The 26,595-nt window shown below is 37.4% G+C and overlaps 2 protein-coding genes and 1 pseudogene across 7 annotated transcripts in view; 2 read left to right on the top strand and 1 right to left on the bottom strand.

Moving 5' to 3' along the window:
* On the bottom strand, positions 1–24,935 carry LOC119532480 (putative protein FAM172B). The gene is made up of 2 exons (XM_037834957.1): positions 24,701–24,935; positions 1–1,412 (listed from the first exon to the last, which is right to left on the bottom strand). The coding sequence occupies exon 2, from the start codon at positions 1,401–1,403 to the stop codon at positions 318–320; it is 1,086 nt and encodes a 361-aa protein (XP_037690885.1). The 5' UTR covers positions 1,404–1,412; positions 24,701–24,935; the 3' UTR covers positions 1–317.
* LOC119514208 lies at positions 12,634–13,891 on the top strand (annotated as a pseudogene).
* SENP7 (SUMO specific peptidase 7) overlaps positions 24,411–26,595 on the top strand; it is a 214,718-nt gene continuing 212,533 nt past the window's right edge. For 2 of the 6 annotated variants that reach the window (XM_037834927.1, XM_037834918.1), the window contains exon 1: positions 24,413–24,659. In XM_037834927.1, coding sequence (XP_037690855.1) covers positions 24,620–24,659 — 40 coding nt within the window. In that variant the 5' untranslated portion in view covers positions 24,413–24,619. Of the gene's footprint in view, positions 24,660–24,741; positions 24,831–26,595 lie in introns of those variants that run through there. The other 4 variants (XM_037834886.1, XM_037834906.1, XM_037834912.1 and 1 more) reach the window with 3 other exon arrangements.

Below are 26,595 nucleotides of genomic sequence, written 5' to 3'. Positions count from 1 at the left end.
TAGCATTATAGAAATCAAACACTGACTTAATATTTAATTTCTATCAACTACACTTTTGGTGTCATTCTAATAAACCATATGAAAGCAGCTTTTCAAAAGAAAGATCCTCAAACTTGACTAATACTGTAAAATATTAATGATGGCACTGACCTTGTTTACCAATAGGCTACAAAAGAGAACATACTCACTATAAAGAAGGTAACAAATCAAACCTCAAATCAGAATATAATACTCTGTATGAGTATTCTTTTCCTTCTAGTATCCACTAGAACAAAATTGCAAGGGATCAAAAAATCTTAGACGACAAAAAAAGTAGCTTAAGTGCTTTGCTTTCTTTTTGTGGAGCTTCTGGTTACTACTGGCATTCGAGAGAAATTAATAGTTGTTTTGGCTTTCAAAGCTTTTTTAAAGTATTTAAAAATGGACTGAAGGCTAGAGGAAGGGGCCAAGATGTGTTTTTCTGTACCAGCAGATACTACAGGAAACTCCTTTTTCAAAACAGTAGTTGCAGGTTTATCTAAAGGCTTAGGGTTTGTCACCCATTCACGGCAGTGGTGCTTAATCCATGCTAGTAACTGTACATCACTTCCCAGTTGGTGTCCTATATGATGTTCAGAGTCAATAAGTGCAACAGCATATACTTTGCTCATCACTTCCCACTTTCTATGAACAAGCAGGTCCATAAAAACCAAGCCTCCATAACCATGTACAATGAAGGCAACATCCTTGCCTTCAGTCTTTGAAATGAAGTAATCCCAAATGTAAGCCATGTGTTCTTCAGGGGTGTTGCTGCATCTTTTTGGAATGCACTGGGCAGGCCGCTGAAGAGTTAAAAAGTTCTCAGCTTGAACCATTTTTAAGGAAGAAGATTCAATGTTCTGTGTTAAAAGGCTTTCCCACTCTTTCTCCATCTTTAGGTCCACAAAATTGTCATTGGGGTTTGGCACAATTACATCATAATGTGCCTGCAATGCCATCTGAATACATGGAATCTGACTTCCATGTTGGAGACCATGATGTATCATTGCCTGCTGACTCCACTGTCCAGCTTGAAAGACCCCATGATCTTGAAGAAGGACAAGAAGAACAGAATGATGACTTGTTAATGCTCTCTCACTCATGAAAAAGAAGCTTCTTGGTTCTTTATTAGCTTCTAGTGGGATATATACTTTTTGTAATTTGCACACTTTTTCCATAAGCTCAAAAGTGTATTGTTCAAGTAAGTGGCCAAGGGCCTGGTAGCGCTTGCTATTCCTCTCAAGGATATTTTTATGATAGTTAAAGACAAAAGGCTTTTGTGTCTCAGTGTGTCTCAATTCAGCTTTCTCATTGAAGTCATATTTAAGTTCTTCTGGTAAGTCAGACTGGTCGATAAATTTTTGGAAACTCAGCTCCTGAGTCATTGGTAACCACTGAAAGTAAAAAGAGAAATGATATATATCAGTGTTAGAAAAAATTTTTTTTCAGCTTGTGAAATTCTTCCTGTGGGAATTCATGCTAAGTTAAGCATGAATTACTTTTTAATTTATGTGTGCTGGTTTGGAGCTGTTATGGACCCCAGAAAGCCATGTTATTTTATTTCAATGTTGTGGGGTGGGGCCTTTGATTAGATTATTTCCATGGAGATGTGAACCCACCCATTCAGGGTGGGTCTTAATTAGATCACTGGAGTCCTTAAAAAAGCTGAGAGTCTACACAGACCCAGATGCTTGGAGATGCAGATAGGAAGAGGTCTGGAGATGCTAAGCTAAGAGATGAAGCCCAGAGTTTGCCCTGGAGAACCTAAGAGAGGACCCCCAGACTCCTTGAGAGAAAACGCCCTGGGTGAGCAAGCAAGGATGCACAGGAGCTGAGAGAAGCTAAGGGAGACAGAAGCCCAGAGACATTCTGGAGAAAGCCATTTTGAAACAAGAACACGGGAGCAAAGGACCAGAAGATGCCAGCCATGTGTACTCCCAGCTGACAGAGGTGTTCTGGACACCATCAGCCTTTCTTCAGTGATGGTATCTTCTTGTTGATGCCTTAGTTTGGACACTTTTATGGCCTTAGACCTGTAAATTTGCAACCTAATAAATCCCTTTATAAAAGCCAATCCATTTCTGGTATTTTGCATAACAGCAGCTTTAGCAAACTTAAACACTATGGTAAATATTTTTCCTCAAAATATGATGATGATTTGTTAATGCTAAAATAATTGTGAATGATGCAAAGTAAGCATTTAATGAGTTTTGCTGTTAAATGAATGGCAGGGGATGAAAGAGCTGAAATGTGAATCAGGCAGGATAGGTGAAAACCAATTTGTCCAATACCAGAAGGTATGGTTATTCTGATGTCTGACAGGAGAAAAAACAGGCTAACTAAGAAGAGAATTTAGACAGTTTCTGTGGGTGGAGGTTAAGGGAAAGGGCTTTGTAAGGTTACGTTGCTTGCCGAGAGTCAAACAACTATTCAGAGGATGACTGGGTATGAGGTTTCCTGACTTTCAAATTCATATTCTTAACAAATACAAAGATCCCTGTAAGTGGGGAATTCTAAGGTTCTCTTTAACTTCTTAACACTGACACTGGCAATCTACAACCCACTCCTAATAAGTAGCACACCAAATGATTTTCAGTGCTATCAATGCTGCTATTAACAACTAAAGCAAAATTAAAAAGTAATAATTAGTGGTTTTTCACTTTGCTTTCTTAGTGCTTTTCTTATTTCTGGAATTCACAACCAACTCACTTCCTGAGTCCCACCCTCAACAGGTACTTTGATTTTTGGCTGTCTAAAGCACCTAACCTATCTAGACTGCTGTTCTAGTTTGCTAGTGCTGCTGGAATGCAAAACACCAGAAATGGATTGGCTTTTATAAAAGGGGGTTTACTTGGTTACACAGTTACAGTCTTAAGGCCATCAAGTGTCCAAGGTAACAAATCAGCAATCAGGTACCTTCACTGGAAGATGGCCAATGGTGTCTGGAAAACCTCTGTTAGCTGGAAGGCACGTGGCCAGCATCTGCTCCCGAGTTCTGCTTTCAAAATGGCTTTCTCCCAGGAAGAAAGCTTCAGCTCCTCAAAAATGTCACTCTTAGTTGCTCTTGGGGTGTTTGTCCTCTCTTAGCTTCTCCAGAGCAAAAGTCTGCTTTCAACAGCCTTCTCCAAAATATCTGTGTAAGCTGAAGCTCGTCTCTCAGTTCCAGTGAGTTCTTCAAAGAGTCTCTCTTTGCTGTAGCAAGCTCGCTTCTTCTGTCTGAGCTTATATAGTGCTCCAGTGAACTAATTCAGACCGGGGCCACACCTCCATGGAAACTATCCAATCAGAATTATCACCCACAGTTGGGTGGGGCACATTTCCATGGAAACAACCTAATCCAAACGTTCCAACTTAATCCCCACTAACATGTCTGCCCCACAAGATTGCATCAAAGAACATGTCTTTTTCTGGGGGACATAATATATACAAACTGGTACAACTGCTTTCTATTCCTTTCTGTTCAATTAAAAACTCTTTTTCTTTTAGTGTTGCTGATCTAAGACATTATTATGTTATTAAAATAATTTTTTCCAACGTGGAAATGATTGATAGACTTAACCATCCTTTAAAAGGAGAAGCCATGGGGAGGATGGTGGATTAGGAAAGACAGGGCAAAAAAATGTCTCCATTAAAGATACTAGGTAGAAGACAAAAGGTGCTCCAGAATACCAGTTCCAGTGAAGCACTAGCTGGTCAAGGTCTGCTAAATCCACAGGTACTGTGCACTTGGTGAAACTGAGAGTCTGTGTTCTGAAACAAGTGAGTGAGCCTGCTGGAAAACTGGCAGCCATGCCATGGTTGAGAGAAACCAGGGGCTGGCATTTGCAGATGGATTAGTTTAAAAACCCAAAAGCAGCTGCAGATCCAGCAGTAACAGCTGCACAACCCAGCATGCCAGGAAGTCCTTCCCACAAAACGTGCACATGCCCCAGAAGCTGGCGTGGACAATAGCCCGCAGCTAGTTGTCCTGGAGCTAGAAAGGTGGAGGTCCGTGAAAAAGGGGGAAATTGCCATGCCCCATACAGCCATCTTCTTGGCGGGCTGCAAATGCCCCTGGCGGGTGCCATGGGCCAGAGCTATGCTGCACAGCCCAGCACTGCGGGAGTGCTTCCCCAAAACTGCAGGCTCACCACAATATCTGGTGTGGGCAATAGCCTTTCGCACACCCGCAACTAATTGTCCTGGACCTAGGAAGCTGGAGGTCTGCAAAAAAGAGGGAAATTGCCACATCCCATATAGCCATCTTTTCAGCGGGCTGGGAATGCCCCTGAGTGACGCAGCGGCCTAGCGCTTCCCTTACACCAATACCAGGGACTTGTGGGTCTGTGGCAGAGACAGACTGTGAGGAGACTGAACCGAAAGTTTGGATCCCTACGACAGCTCTAAGTCTCCAGGAACACCTGGGAGATTTTATTATTAAAGCTGCCCTCCCTTCCTAACTGCTCAGAACCCCCACCCCCCACATTCAGGACAGGCAACACCAACTACACGCAAAAATTTGGTGCACCAATTGGACCCCACAAGATTCAGACCCCCACTTGCCACAAAAGCCAAGTTGGGGAGAACTGGCTTGAGAGTAATAGGTGGCTTGCAGATGCCACCTGCTGGTTAGTCAGATAAAGTGTATACCACCAAGATGTAGCTCTGACAAATTAGAGATAATTGTACAAATAAGTCTACATATCCTAAAAGAACCCTATCAAGATAAGCAAATGTCAAGAGGCCAAAAACAACAAAAAATTTTAAAGCATGTGAAAAAAGCAGAAGATATGGATAACCCAAACCCAAACACCCAAATCAAAAGGTTGGAGGAGACACAGTACTTGGAGAAATTAATCAAAGAACTAATGACCAACAACCAGATCATGGCACAGGATACAAAGGACATGAAGAAGAGCCCAGAAGAGCATAAAGAAGAATTTGCAAGAGTAAATAAAAAAATAGATGATCTTACGGAAATAAAAGAAACTGTTGATCAAATTAAACAGATTCTGGACATTTACAGTACTAGATTGGACAAAGCTGAACAGTGAATCAGCGACCTCGAAGACAGAATGAGAGTGAAAGAACAAAAGAAAGAATTGGGAAAAAATTGAAAAAATCAAAATGGATCTTAGGGATATGATGGACAACATAAAATGCACAAATATAAGACTTATTGGTGTTCCAAAATGGGAAGAGAAGCATAAAAGTATAGGAAGAGTATTCAAAGACATTGTTGGTGAAAACTTCCCAAAACTTCTGAACAACATAAATACACAAATCATAGATGCCCAACAAACTTCAAACAGAATAAATCCAAATGAACCCACTCCATATTCTGATCAGATTGTCAAATGCTGAAGAGAAGGAGCAACTTCTGAAAGCAGCAAGAGAAAAGCAATTCACCACTTACAGGGGAAACAGCATAAGACTAAGCAGTGACTACCCAGCGGCCACCATGGAGGTGAGAAGGCAGTGGCATGATATATTTAAAATTCTGAAAGAGGAAAACTGCTATCCAAGAATTCTTTATCCAGCAAAGCTCTCCTTCAGATTTGAGGGAGAGCTTGAAATTTTCACAGACAAACAAATGCTAAGAGAATATGTTAACAAAAGACCTGGCCTACTTGAGATACTAAAGAGAGCCCTACCGACAGAGAAACAAAGAAAGGAGAGAGAGGTGTGGAGAAAGGTTCAGAACTAGAGACATTCAGTACGGATATGTTAAAGGACATTAAGAGAGAGAGGGGAAAAACATATCCAATAAACATAAGCCAAAGGATAGGATGGCTGTTTCAAGAAATGCCTTCACAGTAATAACATTGAATGTAAATGGATTAAACTCCCCAATTAAAAGATACAGATTGGCAGAATGGATTAAAGAGTACGAACCATCAATATGTTGTATAAAAGAGACTCATCGTAGACACAGGGACACAAAGAAATTGAAAGTGAAAGGATGGGAAAAAATATTTCATACAAGCTACAGCCAAAAGAAAGCAGGAGTAGCAATATTAATCTCAGATAAAATAGAGTTTAAATGCAAGGATGTTAAGAGAGACAAAGAAGGCCACTACATACTAATAAAAGGGACAATTCAACAGGAAGAAATAACAATCATAAATGTTTATGCACCCAATCAAGGTGCCACAAAATACATGAGACAAACATTGGTAAAACTAAAGGAAGGATTGATTTGATGTTTCCAAAATAATTGTGGGAGACTTCGGTACATCACTCTACTAGAGATAGAGCAACCAGACGGAAGACCAATAAGGAAAGTGAAAACCTAAACAATCTGATAAATGAATTTGAGTTAACAGACATATATGGAACATTATATCCCAAATCACCAGGATATACATTCTTCTCTAGTGCTCATGGAACTTTCTCCAGAATAGACCATATGCTGGGACATTAAACAAGGCTAAATATATTTAAAAAAACTGAAATTATTCAAAGCTCTTCTCTGATTACAATGGAATACAATTAGAAGTCAATAAACATCACAGACTTAGAAAATTCAAAAATACCTGGAGGTTAAACAACACACTCCTAAACATTCAGTGGGCTAAAGAAGAAATAGCAAGAGAAATTGCTAAATATATAGAGACAAATGAAAATGAGAACACAACATATCAAAACCTATGGGATGCAGCAAAAGTGGTACTGATGGGGAAATTTATAGCTCTAAATGCATACATTAAAAAGAAAGAAACAGCTAAAATTGAAGAACTAATGGAACAACTGAAGAAGCTAGGAAATGAATAGCAAACTGATCCTAAAACAAGTAGAAGAAAAAAATAGCAAGGATTAAAGCAGAAATAAATGACATCGAGAACAAAAAAAAAAAAAAAAAGAGAGAGAGAGAATAAATAACACCAAAAATTGGTTCTTTGAGAAGATCAAGATTGACAAGCCTCCAGCTAGACTGACAAAATCAAAGAGAAGACACAAATAAACAAAATAATGAATGAGAGAGGTGACATTACTACAGATCCTGAAGAAATTAAAAAAGTTATAAGAAGACACTATAAAAAAACTGTATGCCAATGAACTAGATAATGTAGAGGAAATGGGTAATTTCCTGGAAACACATGAACAACCCAGACTGACCAGAGAAGAAACAGAAGACCTCAACCAACCAATCAAAAGCAAAGACATCTAATCAGTCATCAAAAAGCTTCCCACAAATAAATGCCCAGGGCCAGATGGCTGCACAGGGGAATTCTACCAAACTTTCCAAAAAGAACTGACACCAATCTTTCTTAAACTCTTTTAAAACATTGAGGAAAATGTTCTAAACACACTTTATGAAGCTAACGCCACTCTAATACCAAAATCAGGCAAAGATGCTACAAAAAAGGAAAACTACAGGCCAATCTCCCTCATGAATATAGATGCAAAAATCCTCAACAAAATACTTGCAAATCAAATCCAAAGACACATTAACAAATCATACACCATGACCAAGTGGGGTTCATTCTAGGCATGCAAGGATGGTTCAACATAAGAAAATCAATCAATGTATTACAACACATTAACAAATCAAAAGGGAAAAATCAAATGATCGTGTCAATAGATGCTGAAAAAGCATTTGACAAAATCCAACGTCCCTTTTTGATAAAAACACTTCAAAAGGGAGGAATTGAAGGGAAATTCCTCAATATGATAAAGAGCATACATGAAACACCAACAGCCAGCATAGTACTCAATGGTGAGAGACTGAAAACTTTCCCCCTAAGATCAGGAACAAGACAAGGATGTCCACTATCACCACTGTTATTCAACATTGTGCTAGAAGTGCTAGCCAGGGCAATCCTGCAGGACAAAGAAAGAAAAGGCATCCAAATTGGAAAGGAAGAAGTAAAACTGTCATTATTTGCAGATGATATGATCTTATATCTGGAAAACTCTGAGAAATCAATGACACAGCTACTTGAGCTAATAAACAAATTTAGCAAAGTAGTGGTATGCAAGATTAATGCACATAAGTCAGCAATGTTCCCATACACTAGAAATGACCTAACTGAAGAGACACTCAAGAAAAAGATACCATTTTCAATAGCAATTAAAAAAAATCAAGTATCTAGGAATAAACTTAACGAAAGATGTAAAAGACCCATATAAAGAAACTGTATAACTCTATTAAAAGAAATAGAAAGGGACCTAAAAAGCTGGAAAAATATTCCATGTTCATGGATAGGAAGCCTAAATGTCATTAAGATGTCAATTCTACTCAAACTCATCCACAGATTCAATGCAATCCCTATCAAAATTCCAACAACCTACTTCGCAGACTTGGAAAAACCAGTTATCAAATTTATCTGGAGGGGGAAGATGCCTCCAATTGCTAAAAACAATCTAAAAAAGAAAAACAAAGTGGGAGGACTTATAATCCCTGACTTTGAAGCTTGTTATAAAGCTACAGTAGTCAAAACAGCATGGTACTGGCACAAAGACAGATATATTGATCAATGGAATTAAATTGAGAATTCGGAGATAAACCCCTAGATCTATGGTTGACTGATCTTTGATAAGGCCCCTAAAACCAATAAACTTGGAAATAACAGTCTTTTCAACAAATGGGGCTAGGAGAGCTGGATATCCATATGCAAAAGAATGAAACAGGACCCCTATCTCACATCCTACACAAAAATTAACTCAAACTGGATTAAAGACCTCAACATAATAGACAGTAACATAAAACTCCTGGAAGATAATGTAGGGAAACATCTTCAGGACCTTGTATTCGGAGGTCACTTCTTAGACCTTACACTCAAAGCACAAGCAACAAAAGAACAAATAGATACATTGGAACTCCTCAAACTTAAAAGCTTCTGTACCTCAAAGGAATTTGTCAAAAAGGTGAAGAGGCAGCCAACTCAATGTGAAAACATTTTTGGAAACCATGTATCTGACAAAAAGCTGATATCTTGCATATATAAAGAAATTCTACAACTCAACAATAGTACAGACAGCCCAATTATAAAATGGGCAAAAGATATGAAAAGACAGTTCTCTGAAGAGGAAATACAAATGGCCAAAAAACACACGAAAAATTGTTCATCTTCACTAGCTATTAGGGATATGCAAATTCAGACCACAATGAGATACCATCTCACACCAATTAGAATGGCTGCCATTAAACAAACAGGAAACTACAAATGTTGGACAGGATGTGGTGAAATTAGAACTCTTATTCATAGTTGGTGGGACTGTATAATGGTTCAGCCACTCTGGAATACAGTCTGGCGGTTCTTTAGAAAACTAGATATGGAGTTACCCTTTGATCCAGCAATCCCATTTTTCGGTATATACCCGGAAGATCTGAAAGCAGTGACACGAACAGTTATCTGCACGCCAATGTTCACAGCAACCAAATTCCAATTCCCAAGAGGCCTTCAACAGATGAGTGGATAAATAAAATGTGGTATATTCACACAATGGAATAGTATGCGGCAGTAAGAAGGCATGATGTCATGAAACATATGATAACGTGGATGAACCTTGAACATAATGCTGACCAAAATAAGTCAGGCAGAAAAAGAGAAAGACTATATGATACCACTAATGTGAACACTGAAAAATGTAAAATAAATGGTTAATAATGTAGAACGTAGGGGACCTAGCGACAGATGGCAATTAGTGAAGGGGGAATGACAATCTAATTAGAACTGATAAGTTATTGTGGGTAAATTTAATGTCTGGGGATGCTCAGGAGTGATTATGGTTTGTTCATTTCTGGTGGGTATGGCAGGAACAAGATCACAGAAACGTAGTTATCTTAGGTTACCTGTTTTTCTTATTCCTTTCCTAGGATATAGTCTGTATATTTTGTTGGGGTAGAATAGGAACATGTTGGAAGTAATGTAGTTATTCTAGGATATTTGTTTTTTCTTATTCCTTTGTTTTGGTTTGTTTGAAATAGTTTTTTTATTGTCAGTTTTTAAAATTTTTTGCTAAAGTTAATTAAAAAAGAAATAATGAAAAAAAATATGCAGAGCCCCCCTGAGGAGCTGGGGGAAAATGCAGAGGTGTTGGGCTTCCTTACCTGGATGGTTGCTAATGTTCTCACAAACACTGAGGACTGGCGGGTTGATTTGCTGAACCCTCTATCATGGGACTTGCCTTTAAGAAGCCTGTCTCTGCAAAGGAGAAGCCTGGCCTGCTGCCTGCTCATAATTGTGCTTAAGTGTCTCCCCCTGAATCCCTCTTTGTTGCTCAGATGTGGCCCTCTCTCTCTAACTAAGCCACCCCAGCAGGTGATCTCACTGCCCTCCCCCATGTGTGGGATTTAACTCCCAGGGGTATAAATCTCCCTGGCAACATGTGATATGACTCCCAGGGATGAATCTGGACCTGGCATCATGGGATTAAGAAATATGCTTGACCAAAAGGGGGATGCAAAATGAAATGAAATAAAGCTTCAGTGGCTGAGAGAATTCAGATGGAGTTGAGAGGTCACTCTGGTGGACATTCTTATGCACTATATAGATAAAACTTTGTGGGTTTTAGTGTATTGGAATAGCTAGAAGTAAATACCTGCAACCATCAAATTCCAACCTAGTGGCCTTGATTCTTGAAGATGATTGTATGACAATGTAACTTACAATGGGTGACAGTGTGATTTTGAAAACCTTGTAGATCGCACTCCCTTTATCCAGTGTATGGATGGATGAGTAGAAAAATGGCAAATAACTAAAGGAAAAATAGGGCGGGAGGTAGGGTATGATTTGGGTGTTCCTTTGTCACTATTTTTTTTTTTTTTTTTAAATTCTTATCACTTTTTCTGGTACAAGGAATATGTTAAAAAATAGATTGGGGTGATGAATGAAAAACTATATGATGGTAATGTGATCAATTGATTGTAAATTTTGGATGATCGTATGGTGTGTGAATAAATCTTAATAAATTAAAAAAAATATTAAAAAATAAAAAATATTAAAAAAACCATGCTTTGGAGATGTTAACCCAGAGTTTGCTCTGGAGATGGTAAGTCCAGAGACATTTTGGAGAAAGCCATTTTGAAACCAGAACCCTGGAGCAGATGCCAGCCATGGGCCTTCCCAGCTGACAGAGGTTTTCCGGACGCTATCGGCCTTTCTCCAGTGAAGGTACCCTATTGTTGACACTTTAGTTTGGACACTTTTATAGCCTTAGGACTGTAACTTTGTAACCAAATAAACTCCTTTTATAAAAGCCAAAAAAAAAAAAAAAAAAATTCCATTCACTTATACGAAGGACACTATTTTCTTATCATGTGATGTATTATTTAGCATGATGCCCACCTGTACAGGCTCCTTTTATCTCCCTGTACACCTGCCTACACCACCTGACCATTTACACTTGCACCATAAAAACCCTAATCTCCTTCGACAAAGGAGACAGATTTGAGCTTTGTTTCCTATCTCATTACTTGGCTGCCTCCCAATAAATGCTTTCTTTTCTCATTAAAAAAAAAAAGAGGACTCTGGAACTTCCAACTATCAGGATGGTAGCTTAAGATGCTACAGGGTTCCATTTCCCTACAGGATGCCTGAACAAATAGCAAAAACTGGCAGAGCCAATTTCCTCAGATCTCCAGAAAATGGGTAAAGGGTAGCAGTAACTGGATGAGCACTGAATCAGGAAATGGCAACTTAAAAATGGTAGAAGTGCATGGACCCTTGCTGACGTCTCCCTAGCACCGTCCCTGGAGTGTGTGGAGCCAGCCTGTCCTCTCACTGCGGGATATAGATGGCTCTATCTTGAAGAGAGCAGAGTAACTTCTTTGTACCTACTAGGGTGTATGCATGTTTATATTAATCTGTCTGGTGAAAACCTGAAGGCCTGAACCAAGACGTTCATCTCTAGCGTGCCACCCCAGAAACTGCACTACCAGAGCAGCTGTGGACAGCTAAAACAACGTAAGAAAGAAATTAAGATGGCCTGAGGCAAAGGATTACTGGTTTTAAGGCATACAACAGAGCACCCAAGAGGGAGGAGTGTATTTCATAGGGAGAAGAGGGGGCATTTAGATTCCTGTAAGTGGGGAATTCCTAATGCCATGAGTGTAAATGCTCAGGACAAGACTCAGGCTCAGAGAGACTGGAGAGGACCTGGTGCTTTTGTCTTAGGCTGATCTTCATGGAGGGGTAGGGGTGGGGGACTAAGGCCTAAAGGAGAGCATGAGCCAACACAGAGTCAATTTGCAAAGACTGTGAATGATGATTTTTGCAGCTGATTCGCAAAAATCAAACAGCAAAGTGGTAGAAGTAGATCTCAAATTATTAGTAATTACTTTAAGCATAGATGGATTACTAAACTCTGTTGTCAAAAGACAGAGATTAGCAAAATGGATAAAAAAAGCATGACCCAACTATATGCCATTTGCAAGAAACTCACCTTAAATATAAAGTAGAATGAAAGTGAAATGATGGAAAAAATATATATACCATGCAAATAGTAACCAAAAGACAGCTGCGGTAGCTATACTAGTATCAGATATAATAGACTTTAAGTAAAAAACGGCTACGAGGGACAAAGGAGGATACTATGTACTGACAAAAGGTTCAATTCAAAAGGAAGATACATAACAGTTAAATAGATGTATGTACCTAAAAGCAGAGCCCCAAAACATATGAAGCAAAGATGGACATATTTGAGGTGAGACACAGACAGTTCTACATTAACAGTAGGAGACTTCAATACACCACATTCAATAATGTTAGAACATCAATAAGGAAATAATGAGTTGAATGATACTATAAACTACGTAGAACCGTATCACCCAACAACAACAGAATACATATTTTTCTCTAGTGCACACGGGTCATTCTCCTGGATGAACCATATGTTAGGTAAAAAATACACCTCAATAATTTTTAAAAGATTAAAACCATACAATGTATCTTCTCCAACTACAATGGAATAAACTAGAAGTCAATAATAGAGGGAGAACTGGAAAGTTCACAAATACATGGAAATTAAACAATGTATTCTTAACCAATGGGTCTAGGAGACACCACAAGGGGAGTTGTGTGTGCACCGAGGGAAAGTGGAATCTATACCTTCCCAGCCAGAGGTAGCAAATGTAGAACTGCAGGACACAATCTTTCTAGGCAAGGCAGTTAAGGAGGGAGGGAGCAACTGGAGGGGGACTGGCCTGGCATGCACTCCAAACTCAGGAACATTATTGTGTGTGGAATGGCTGCTTTTGGAAGACTATTGCCCAAAAGAAGTTTGGTTTTCACAAGCCAAAGATGTACTAAAGTACAGAGAGCTGCTGTATTTGCAGGGCTAAGTCCTCTGGTTCTCCATCTGTGGACAGTAAATGCTATGAAAAGAACTTCCAGAGTTGTTTTGGGTTGCATGAGACTTGTTCAGGAGATAGCTGCAATGCCTATGTCCTATTTGTGAAAAAGATGGAAGAAGTTGCCAGTAGGATCAAAACAAACAAACCAACCTGCAATCTTGTGGCAGATACAAGAACAGGACCCAGTCTGAAGACTACATTGAATCCAAAGAAAATGAAAATTTCGTCTGGAAATAAGATAAAAAGCAACCAGATCAGTAAAATGAAGAAAGAATTTAAACTGCACAATTCTGATGGTCACAGTGCCACCTCAAGTGCCTCTCCAGTCTAATCTCCTTGTTAGGTTATGTCAATGATAGCTCAGATGGAGAGATGGCTTTTTGCTCTAACAGAATACCAGTCTTTTCCTTTTTAGATCTTACGTACTTGAAAAGACAGAAAATATGTTGTGGGATTATCTATAAAGGCCGTTTTGGGAAAGTGCTCATCGACACACATCTATTCAAGCCTTGCTGCAGTAATCAGAAAGCAGCTGTTGAGACGTTGGAGGAGCAGGGGCCAGAGACTCTACCCGTCTCCACTCAGGAGTGGTGACAGGTCTATGTAGAAGGAGAAGAAAAAATAATTAAATTTTGTAAAGACAACAAAGCAACAAAGTGGCCTTCCTATTTTTAACTTGGGTACTTGCTATTCTGCCAAAAGACAATTTCTAGAAGGGTTTTTTTTTTTTCACCAAAATTAAGAAATAGAAGCAGAAAGTTTTATTAATTAACTATATGATACAGCTATATAATACATTTTCCTCTACATTTGGGGGTTGCATAATGATTAATGTCTTCCACATTTGAAAATGTTTTTGTGAAATTTTCTATACAGAGAATAAGAACATAAATGAATCTTATTATAATATGGTTAAAAGCATTTTTAAAATTTTGATAATTTAGAAAAGTTATTTCAGCTTGAATAACTCTTTGGCAATGCCTTATATATTTAGTATTATGGTCAAACTTGGGAAAATCCTATCAAATATTTTTCATGTTCACATGTAATATTTCAAGGACATTTCAAGTTTTTTGGGGCAGGGACTACTCAAGTAAGATTGATGTCACTCATTATCCAGTCTGTCACCAATATCCTTGTAGTTCCAAAGAATTTTGATTTTTATATTACTTTTATCATGTTAGTAATTTAAGTCAAATCAGCAAGAAATTTAACTACTTTTCCAAATTGGTCATATGATTTACTCCTCATTAATTGAGTTATCAGAAACTCCAAGAACCTATTCATTACTTCTATTCAAAATTTACCCCTTCCTCTTTTTTTTTTTTTCAGATTAATGCCAATTAGTTTAATCGAATACAAAAACTTTACCTGTATATAGCTTACATCCTCCTATGATATCATTGTCACAAATTACAATCTTTATACATTATATGTCATCAGCATACATTTATAATTATTGTTTTTATGAAATTGTTTTTTTGAATGAAATAGGAAAAAAAGAGTACAAGCAAGAACATTAGAATGGGTTTGAATGGGGTTATTCCCCCCCCAACTCTGAAGCCAGTGTCTAGCTTACTGAAAGAAAAAGGGAAGTATATATAATATTTACAATGCTGAGTATATCATAGGAAAATTGAATGCTGCTGTCAAGTGCTGTTTGAGTCTTTTTAAAAATACCTTTCTCATGAAATGAAATTAGGGGAATTTCAAGGGACAGAGATGGGATTTGCTGGATCATAAACCATATGTAGTTTTAGTCTTTTCTACATTAAGAAGCAGTGGTTGTGGCATTTTTTAGGATGGCTGGCCTCACTTGTTTTCCCTCATGATAGTAAAATTTGTCATAACTCAATAATAGGGACTTGCCCCTAGAAGTATTTATTAATAATATTGAAATATTAAGGTCTTGCCAAGGTTCTGATGATTCAAACCTACATTACTAAAATATTAAGCAGGTCAGAATAAGTGTTCTGGCGCAAATACCTTGAAAGTGGAAGTTATTACTAAATATACAGAAAGGTAACTTGACTGTATATGTTGAATCCTGGGTCACCTACCTCCATATTAATATTTAATAAAGATTTTAATTTATATGAAACTTCTAAAGCAGAATCAAAGATCCTCTTGGGGAAATGGCAAGGCTTCAGGATAAGTGATCCTATATGAACAGCACCAAAGCATTGCCACTGGTAGAGAACACACACCATTAAAAATGTCTGAAAATAAAAGTGTGCAAGTCTTCAAGACGGCACAAAACAAAGGTTAATGCCTCTTGGGGCACATTTCTTAGGGGGCTTGCCTAGTGTGAATATAATTGACTTTTGTTTATGTTATATGACTGTTTAGGTTGATGTCATTGAAAATCTGCAAAATTCAGTTTTTGCTCTGGATTACTTCAGTTGTCTTTTGTGAAGGTTTTATCTGTGTAGAGTGGAATGTTGAGTTGTTTTAACCTATTAGGGTCTTTTTTTTTTTTCCTTTTCATTATATTTGAAGTAAAATTCTAAATAAAAAAGGTGTTATGATGATGAGTGGGTTGGTTTTTGGTTTGGCTTTTTTTATTCAGGTTTTCTGAATGTTGAATGTTAGGTGATAAATAAATCCTGAACATGGAGCTCTTCAATTCTAAAATTTCCATTAAAAAACTCTCACTTGAATCCAAATCAAAGTACTCTTGTTGCCTCATTTCTAAAATTTCAGGAAAAATTTATCACAAGTTCAGAGCATTTTTACCTATCTTACAATAATATGATTGGATTTTAAAAATTGGATAGCATAAATAACAATAAGGAGTGAGCCACTCTTTTATAGGTACCAGATACTTTTTTTTTTTTTTTTTTTTTTGTGGGATTTGCTTGTGTTTATTAAATATTTTCATACTGTTTACCATGTGCCAGGGAGCGTCTTAAGTTCTTTATAATATTAACTAATTTACCTTCACAATGATCCTATGAGGGACAAGATTACATGACTAGTAAGTGGCAGAATTCGGATTTGAACTCAGATAATCTGGCTCCAGAGTGTACTACCAATCACCACTCTATGCCACCTCTCCACAGGTCGGCCTCCATTTCTGCCCCCATGTGCATGTTTGCAGATGCGTATGCATTCTCTAAGTTTAAAAGATGTTCTGAAGTGCTTGCAAGTGTGTGTAAAGTATGTATCATTTAATGCTCAGTTCTTGTGGATGAATGCGAGAGGGGTCAGCTAACTTACATTGTGTAGAGAGGACTGGTAGGGGTTGGTACCAGATACTTTTATAGTTTTTAATCTAACTTAAGATTCCATATTTCTTCCTTTTGGAAAAACCTACAAGCTACATGCCACCAAAATGACAGACTACATGTGAGTTGGGGTCAGCTCTCTAAAGCTTTTGAGATGTATGACAAGAAGTTCCAGCCATTATCATCTTCCTCTTGAGTTATATTTGAAATTTTTTTGGGTACATTTTGACTGAAGTACCAGTGGTAGAATATTCTATAATATGGATCATCTGTACTTCTGTATTTATGTACTTATTTATTTATTTTTTCCTAAACCTCAATCACAGTCTTATTTTTCCCCTTCCACTTTTCTTTGCCTGTAGGATGTACTGCATGTAGTCATGCAGTTTTTATTAATGTATCAGAAATGTAAAAATCTGGTTTTTACTTTTTATACTGTTGGATACTTAAAATAAAAATGTTTACTAGGGTATTGAATAAATTAGTCTTATAAGAAAATTAAAGAAAAAAAAAAAAAAAAGAAAAGGAAAAGAAGCCACAAGAGAAATTAGGAAATATCTTGAGGTGAATGAAAACAAAAACACAAGATACTAAAATTTATGGGTTGCAGCAAAGGCAGTGCTGAGATGGAAATACATAACTTTAAATGCTTATATTAAAAAAGAAAAAAGGTCTTCAACCAGTGACCTAACCTCACATATGGATGAAGGAGAAAAAGAACAAACTAACTCAAATGAGCGGTAGGAAGGAAATAACGAAGATTATAGCCAAAATAAATGAAACAGAGGACAGAAAAACAATTGAGAGAATTAATGAAACCAAAAGTTGATTCTCTGAAAAGAGCAGTAAAATCAATGAACCTTCAGCTGGACGGACAAAGAAAAAAGAGTGTAGATGAAAACTAACCTTAGAAATGAAAGTGAGGACATTACAACTGACCCTGCAGAAATAAAACATAAGAGGCTACTATAAATAATTGTATGCCAACAAATAGATAACCAAGATACAATGGACAAATTCCTAGAAACACACAAATTACCTAAATTCAGTCAAGCAGAAATAGAAGATATGAACAAACCAATAATAAGTAATGATATTGGATCAGTATCAAAAACCTCTCAACAAAGAAAAGCCCAGGACAAGATGGCTTCACTGCTGAAATCTACCAAGCATTTAGGATTAACATTAACCCTGCTCAAACTATTCTGAAAAATTAAAAAAAGAACACTCCCTAATTCATTCTATTAGGTCAGTATCATCCTCATACAAAAGACATCACAAGAAAAGAAAATCACAGACCAATATCCCTTAGAAATATAGAAACAAAAATCCTAAACAAAATATTAGCGAACCAAAACCAACAGCAAATTAAAAAAATTATATGCTATGATCAAGTTGAATTCATTCCAGGAATGCAAGGATGGTTCAAAATAAGAAAATCAATTAATAAAATACACCATATTAATAGAATGAGGGAGGAAAAAACCCACATGATCATCTCGACTGACGCAGAAAAGGCATTTGACAAAATCCAGCACTCCTTCTTGATAAAAGTACTCAGAAAACTAGTAACGGAAGGCTTCCTCAACATGATAAAGGGCATATATGAAAAACCCATAGCTAACATCATAATCAGTGGTGAAATACTGAAAGCTTTCTTCCTAAGATCAGGTATAAGACAAGATGCCCACTTTTACCACTGTTCTTCAATATTGTACTGTAAGTTATAGCCAGAGCAATTAGCGAAGAAAAGGAAATAAAAGTTATCCAAATTGGAAAGGAGGAAGTAAAACTTTACTATTTCCATAATTCCACATATAGAAAATCCTGAAAAATCCACAACAAAACTACTAGAGCTAATTCAGCAAAGTTGTGGGGTATGATATCAACACAAAAAATCAGTGGTGTTTCTATACACTAATAATAAACAAGCTAAAAAGGAAATAAAAAGAATTCTACTTACAGTAGCAATAAAAAGAAAAAATAGGAATAAATTCAAACAAGATTTTGTGGACTTCTACGTGGAAAACTAAAAAACATTACTGAAAGAACTGAAAGAAGAGCTAAATAAATGGCAGGTCATCCTGAGTTCCAAGATTGGAATACTAAATAGTATTAAGATGACAACTTTACATAAAGTGATTTGCAGATTCAACTCAATCCCATTCAAAATTCCAAGAGCCTCCTCTGTAGAAATGGAAATGCCAATCAGCAAATTAATATGGAAAGGTAGGAAGCTCTGAATAGATTATACCATCTTGAAAAAGAATAACTTGGAGGATTAACACTTCACAATTTTAAAATTTATTACTAAACTTCAGTAGTCAAAACAGTGTGGCACTGGCACAAGTACAGACAAATATAACAATGGAATAAAATTGAAGGTTCTGAAATAAATTCTCACATCTACGGCCAATTGGTTTTTGACAAGGGTGTAAAGTGCACTCAATGGGGAAAGAATAATCTCTTCAACAAACGGTGCTGTAAAACTGGTTACCCACCTACAAAAGCATGAAAGTAGAGTCCACACTTTACAACATATAGGAAAATTAACCTAAAATGGAACAAAGAGTTAAATACAAGAATTAAAACTATAGAACTCAGAAGAAAATACAGAGGAACATCTTCACAACCCTGTTTTAGGCAACGGATTCTTAGATTTTATACGAAAAGCATGAGCAATTAAAAAAAAAGATAAACTGAAGTTCATAAAAATTAAACGTTTTATTTACCAAGGACAGTATCAAGAAAGTGAAAATGGGAATGGGAGAAAATATGTGGAAACTATATGTTTGATAAGTGTTTAGTATCCAGAATATATAACAAAAAGACACACACACACACAAAAACCCAATTAAAAGATGGACAGAGAACTTGAGTAGACATTTCTCTAAAGAAGATATGCAAATAGACAAAAAGCACATGAAGAGATGTTCAACCTCATTATCCATTAGGGAAATGGAAATGAAAACCACAATGAGAAACCATTTCACACCCACTAGAATGGCTCTTCTTTAAAAAATGGAAAAGAACAAGGGTTTGTGAGGATGTGGAATATAAGAACCCTTGCCATATGATCTGGCAATTCCACTTCTAGATGTATACCCAGAAGAATTGAAAGCAGGGACTGAAACAGATACTTGCATAGTGATGTTCATAGTGGTACTACTCACAATTGCCAAAAGATGGAAGCAACCCAAGTGTCCATCAACAGATGAATATATAAACAAAATGTGGTTGTGTTGGTTTGAAGCTGTACCCCCAGAAAAACCTGTTCTTAAATTCAATCTATTCCTGTGGGTGTGGGCCCATTGTAAGTAGGACCTTTTGATGATATTACTTCAATTAAGAAGGTGTGGCCCACCTCACTATTACTGGAGTCCTTTATAAGCAGAGTAAAATTCAGACAAACAGAGAAACCACAGAAGGAAGAGCCAGAAGCTGATACAAACAAAACCAGGAAGAGAACAGAGAGGCCAGGAGAGGCTGCCATGTGCACTGCCAAATGTGGGTATATAATAGAATCTCCTGGGAAAATTAAAAAAAAAAATGTACGTAATTATCATAAAGAGAATACCCTGGTAACCACTATCTATATCAAGAAATAGTATTTTGCCAAACATGCTCCCCCAAAAACCTTCCCAAAGTAATCGCTCTCCTGACTTTTATAATAATCACTGTTTTGCATTTCTTTTATGGTTTTATCTCCCAAATGTGCCTCCCTACAACCTGTAGTTTAGAAGTTTTTCTTTTAAACTTGATAGGCCTTCCTAGGAAACTTTCTTTTTTCCTTTTTTTTTTTTTTAAATTCAGTTTTATTGAGATATATTCACATACCATACACTCATCCATGGTGTACAATCAACTGTTCACAATACCATCATATAGTTGTGCATTCATCACCCCAATTTTTGAACATTTTCCTTACACCAAAAAGAATAAAAATAAGAATAAAAAATAAAAGTAAAAAAGAACACCCAAATCATTCCATCCCCTCTTCCTCCCCATTCCACTCTTATTTTTCATTTAGTTTTTGTCCCCATTTTTCTACTCATCCATCTATACATTGGATATAGGGACTGTGAGTCACAAGGTTATCATAATCACACTGTCACACCATGTAAGCTACATAGTTATATAATCCTCTTCAAGAATCAAGGCTACTAGGTTGCAGTTTAACAGTTTCAGATATTTCCTTTTAGCTATTCCAATACACTAAAACTTAAAAAGGGATATCGATGTAGTGCATAAGAATGCCCTCCAATGTAGTGCATAAGAATTCCATTTGAAATCTCTCAGACACTGAAACTTTATTTTGTTTCATTTTGTTTCCCTCTTTTGGTTAAGAAGATTTTCTCAATCCCACGATGCTGGGTCCAGGCTCATCCAGGGAGTCATATCCTGCATTGCCAGGGAGATTTACAACCCCGGGAGTCACGTCCCACATAGTGGGGAGGGCAGTGAGCTCACCTGCCGAGTTGGCTTAGAGGGAGAGGGCCACATCTGAGAAACAAGAGTTTCTCTGGCAGAGACTCTTAGGCACAATTATAAGTAGGCTTAGCCTCTCCTTTACAGTAACAAGCTTTATAAGGGCAAGCCCCAAGATTGAGGGCTTGGCATACCAAATTGCCAGTCCTCAATGTTTGTGAGAATATCAGTAATAAACCAGGTGGGGACATCCAACATTTCTACATTTTTCCCCAGCTCCTCAGGGGTGCCTGCAAATATATTTTTATTCTCTGCCCAAATTACTTGGGGGATGTATTGCTATTTCACGCTAACCTTTACAAACCTACCAGATCTCTTCTTTTTCAAAGTTCCATGTAATTACGGTGTTTGAATAAACTGACTGTACAAGTTAAGTTATTTAGTGTGCTGCAGAAGATATATACCCTGCACCAAATGAACATCTCTTCCCTTGGTCTCACACAGAAGTTGAAGTTTTAAAACACAGTCAAGGGAAACTTTTTAACACACAGATTCTTAGGCTTTACTTTCAAGAGATTCTGACTGAACAGATGTGAGGAGGGACCTGAGCATAGACACTTATAAAAATAATGCTCCCAAGTGAGTCTGACACATGGCCAGATTTTAGATTTACTTATTTTTTCCAATCCTAGATCCTCTACTTCTTGATTTAGATTATTCAGAGGTAAGCAATAGTGTTTCACTGGATACCAAGAGTTAGTAACATAAAATGTAATTATCTATCAAAATTAACCAAATATCTTATGGTATACAAAATAGACACAAACATTTTAAGATAGAACATTTCAAATAAATTACTGGTATATGTACTGGCAATACCTTGGGCACAGCCCTGGGCCAAGTGAGAGTTTGGGGACCTTAGATTGAAGGTTTCAGAAGCAATGGGCATTGATTCCTTCTACAGTATCCTGGACAAGTAATTACCCATCTGCTGCTCAAATACTTTTGAGCTACCACAGGTTTTTATAACTTCTGGGAATAGGCTATTCCACTGCAGGACAGTTCTAATTGGTGATAATATTAGAAAGGAGGGTATCTTTGAAACCAAACAACTTATATGTATTTTTTCATGAATCATGTGTCAATGACATACCTACTTCATTTATACATGGAAGAAAAACTTCCTGAACACAAGAATACATCAGGTGGTGGAACTTTTCTCCGCATTTAAAAGATAAGAATTAACCAGTAAGGAAAATGAGGTGAATAGCAATCTGGCACAGTGCACTGAGTATATGTAAATCTAGGCTTTTCTGGACCCCATGGCAAGGAATTCCAGACTGTTGATTTTAATTTTAAAAATAGTTTAGGAAGCCAAGATGCACTCATCCATAACTATTTACACTTGAAGTTAATTCACTTGTGATGATAAAGGGCCTTTTGTAGATTCATTTAGCTCTCTTAACAGAAGCTAGTAATCAAGGGATAAGTAAAGGGTTAATCACACTGCAAATATAACTTGAAACTATTAAAAGCACTCAATGCTTAAAATAAAAATACACTGAAAACCTAATCATAAAATGTTTAGCACATAATAAATAGCAATACCAATTATGATCATCCCCACCCATTCTCTCCCCTTCCTACAAAATACTGGACTGATGAATTTCTAATCTCAAGTGATTACAATATAAAAATCTCTATGCAGTGTGAGATAAATGTACATAAAATAAATGACATTATTCCCAAACATAAGAAAATCGTTCACTGTTTTTTGCCTTTCTTTTTTAAATAAGGAAGCATTTGCCTAAACACTATAAGACGGCACAAAAGAAAAAAAATCATTTAATTTTCTTTCATGAAAGAAACTGAGGTTGTCAAATACTAAATCACCAACTTTATAGTCCTGGAGTTGTTTGCAATACAATTACTCAACAAAGGTTGGTAAAGCCAAAAAATAAAAAATACTGGTTTTAAAAAAAGTAAATTTAAAATTCTTGCTTTTAAAAGTCATTTATCGTCAAATGTTATTCAAAACAAGCCCTAATTCAAAGACTAAACTGGCTCACTCAATTTTAATAAAAATAGTAGAAATGCCAAATTTGGTGTATTATGTTTAAATGATATATTTGCCACCCAAATGATTTAACTTATTAATTTCCTTTCTTATAAGTTAACTTCTTACACCTATACTTTAGAACCATTTTCTTTTATAGAAGCTGCTAGTATCGGGCAAAGTGGATTACTTCTACTTACGCTTTCCTTTTTTGTGTTTCCATCTCTCAGCTCTATTTCCATTCTTTGCAGTTATTTCCTATAATATGGACTAATGAATTAATTCAGCTTGCTTTTTGAGTCAGTTGAATAATTTCAAAGTTGATTTATGAGAAAACCGAAAATTCGGTATTTCTCAGTAAGTAATGTTTCTGTTTGTTAAACAGAAATAAACTAGTGCTTCTAAATGAAATCCATAGTGAAATTCAATCTCAGGGAGCCCGGTGTATTCCCGCCTTTCAGCCTTTTCTTCCCTGTAGGACACTCCCCTCAGCCTTTTCTGCCTTGTAGGACGCTCCTCCCAGCCCAATACCCGAAAGCACCTGGGGCTCATTTCTATCTCAGCACTTAACACGTTTTAATTAAGATGCCGAGCTCACGAGGCAGAAGAGTCGGCTATAGTCTTTTCGTGACGCTGCAAAAATTCCTTTCCCACTATGGGCCTTGGTAAGATGGGTGTTTGTGAAACCCAAGGTTTTGCAAAGGCCCATTCTAGCTTGGAACATCCCATTATCATTCTGCCTTCGCTGAATTGTGTTATACCTACTGTGATTAAAGCGTATACCTTCATTTTTAAGTTTTTAAATTTTGTACATTATGCCCAATAGGAAAATTTTCTAAATCGGTTTGCCCTTTGGAAGGACTTGAAAAATAAACATGCTTAAAGTACTAGATGGTCTTTTTTTTTCTTTTAGAACAGTGCTAGTCTCTTTGTCTCATAGAGGATGTTAGTTGAGCGAATTCCAGTTTACAACCACTCACTTAATAGCATCATCTTAGTATTTTACACTTTACAGAATCGAGGTCTAGCTGATCTTCACTCGGGAATTTAAAGATACATCTCTATTACCGTGACATTTTTTTTCCCTCGTCAGCTGACCTACTTTATTAGTAAGGCTATTATTACGTGGTTTTGCCTTCTTCAAGAGTTTTTTGTTTCCGAGTTTGAGGAAGCGTTTGAGAACATACAGAAGAGGCCGTGACGCAAGTAATACTGCAAAAGTAGTAACGTTTTTTTCCTTATACTTCTGGGGCCACCCCGCGAGATCCAGGAACCGGAGGAATTCCTAAAATTTTCACCCTTCAATTTTTTTGTCGATTTGATAGAAACCCTTTGAAGATCCGGGTCTAAAATCTCGTACCTAGCCCCACTTAGCTTCACCAAACAAGTACTGGAGGCGGCAGCCCGCAAACAAAAAACAAGTTCCAGGAAGTAATTTTCGGGTGGAGGTGGGAGGGGAGGCTGATTTCCGGTCGGAGGGCTGGCAGCGGCTCTTGCGCAAGCGCCGTTCGCACTTCCCTGGCTTTTTTTCTCTCCCCTCCCCCACCCCTAGCCTAAGGGGTCTTGAGGTGACAGCGATTGCAACTGCGACTCCAAGAGGAATACGAGAAGATGGACAAGAGAAAGGCCGGGCGACGGCGATCCTCACCCGGTGAGCAAAGGTCCAGGAGGGCTGAGCATATTGCTCCTCACCCTGGGTAAACGGGAGGTGCAGGCGGCAGCGGTGTTGTGGACCGAGCGGCGGGGGCGGAGCGGGAGAGGAGGGGCGCGCACAATGGAAGACTCCGGGATCGTCCCCGCTCCTGCGTTTCGGAGACCCTGTGTAAGCTGTCATTGAAGCCTCGGTGGCGTTTTACCCCACTACCTCTTATTTTTTCTCCTCCCGCGAACACCGTCTTTTAGTCTCTTTGGCCCACGGATCTTCCCGGTTGGCCTGCCGCTCTCTGCCACGCCTTCCTCGTAATTCCACCAATGTTCCAGTCTTGTTTGCAGCTTCTCAACGCTTGACCTCACTTTCTTCTATTCCTTTGATTCTCGACTTTGCCTTCCTCCCAACATCTTTCCCCTCCCCTCCTTCCCCCGGCATGTAGTAGCGGCTGTACAGAAGGAAAGGCGGGCCTTGGTAATTGACACTTCATTCCTAAGATAAATGCTGAAATGTGTTTCTTCTGAACGGGCCGGTTTAATAGCCCTTTTCTCTTCCAGCCTGCTCTAGCTTTTTCCAAAAGTGATTTAAAAGCCGAACAAAGGATTTGAAGCTGTGCTTCCATTGTGTCTTTATTCTCAGTCTATTTTTGTTTTTGAAATTGCTTTAAGATTTAAATGACCATCTTCAGTTTTGTGTACTACGTCTTGGAAACACATAGGTAAAGTTATAAATTGTAAGGTAGAGCTCTTTCCAGTCAACAAGTTTTTGTCAAACATCTCGTCCTTTAAGGATACCCCGAGTTCTCGAGGACTTTACCTTTAATAAACGTACAGTCTAGTAGACAAACTAATACCCGCTGAATCAATTATTTCGTTTCATTTTCTTATATCCTATGATACCGTTTATTTTTGTAGAAACAGTCTTAACAATTACAAATTTATTAGGAGTGCCCTATGGCAGCGAATCTCAAACTTGATCGGCCTTAACTGCAGAAGAGAGTGAACTCGAATATTTGGGAACATTGCCTGAAGTAGTCAGTAGAAACTGAAATTTCTTTACGTAAACAACCAATGTTATCAGTTTTTTAGGTATTCTAAAGATATTCTTTGCCTTTAGAAGTTTATCTAGGTGTGTATGATAAATGTGTATATACACATATATACCTCTAATAGATTAGTGTTTAACGTATTTTTCTTCTTAAAATTTTAAAACTGATATCAAGGAAAATGACGAATGTTTATCTCTTGTCTTTTGCTTCCTAACACAGTGCTTTAGGGATAATCATACTTCAGTTTGAGATGCACAGCCTTATGGTTTCCTTTTTCAATAAATGTACTTCCCTTGGCTTAATGCATTTGGGGAGGGAGGGAGGGGGGCAGGATATTAACCCTGTCTTTGGCAAATCTTATTTCCTTTTGCAAATAGGTATCAGTATATCCCTTTACCTGATTACACTTATTTATATAGTTTAGTTAATTTGCTGGAATTAGCTGTAGGAAGTGAATTTGGAGAATAAAGCTATTTTTTTCCTCTTTAATAGAGAAGTTGTGGGTTTATAGAACAATCATGCAGAAAATACGGGATTCCCATATACCACCATATTATTAACACCTTGCATTGGTGTGGAACATTTGTTAAAATTGATGATAGCACATTTTTATAATTGTACTGTTAACTGTTCTTAAAAGGCATTGATATTTATGTTGGTTATGTCTCTGAAGTGGAATTTTTTTTCTTTTTTTTTTCCTGATAACTTCCGTTTTGGGGATGTCTCTTCTGGAAACTGACTGCTGTTGTTGATACATAATAAAAACCATTCCCATATTCAGTATAGGCCTGGCTCTGGTTTTTAGAAATGAACATTAATTTTCTTAATAGTATATATTTAATTTTCCCATATAAATTTTCCAAAATAAAACATGGTCAGTTGATTGAAAAG

This window comes from Choloepus didactylus, chromosome 1, assembly GCF_015220235.1.
Source record: "Choloepus didactylus isolate mChoDid1 chromosome 1, mChoDid1.pri, whole genome shotgun sequence".
NCBI lineage: Eukaryota > Metazoa > Chordata > Mammalia > Pilosa > Megalonychidae > Choloepus > Choloepus didactylus.
Note: the sequence above shows the minus strand (reverse complement) of the source record. Positions and strands in the feature narration are given on the sequence as shown.

Coding starts and splice junctions, on each gene's coding strand:
- LOC119532480 (XM_037834957.1), bottom strand. CDS start 1,403: ATGACTCAGGAGCTGAGTTTCCAAAAATTTATCGACCAGTCTGACTTA.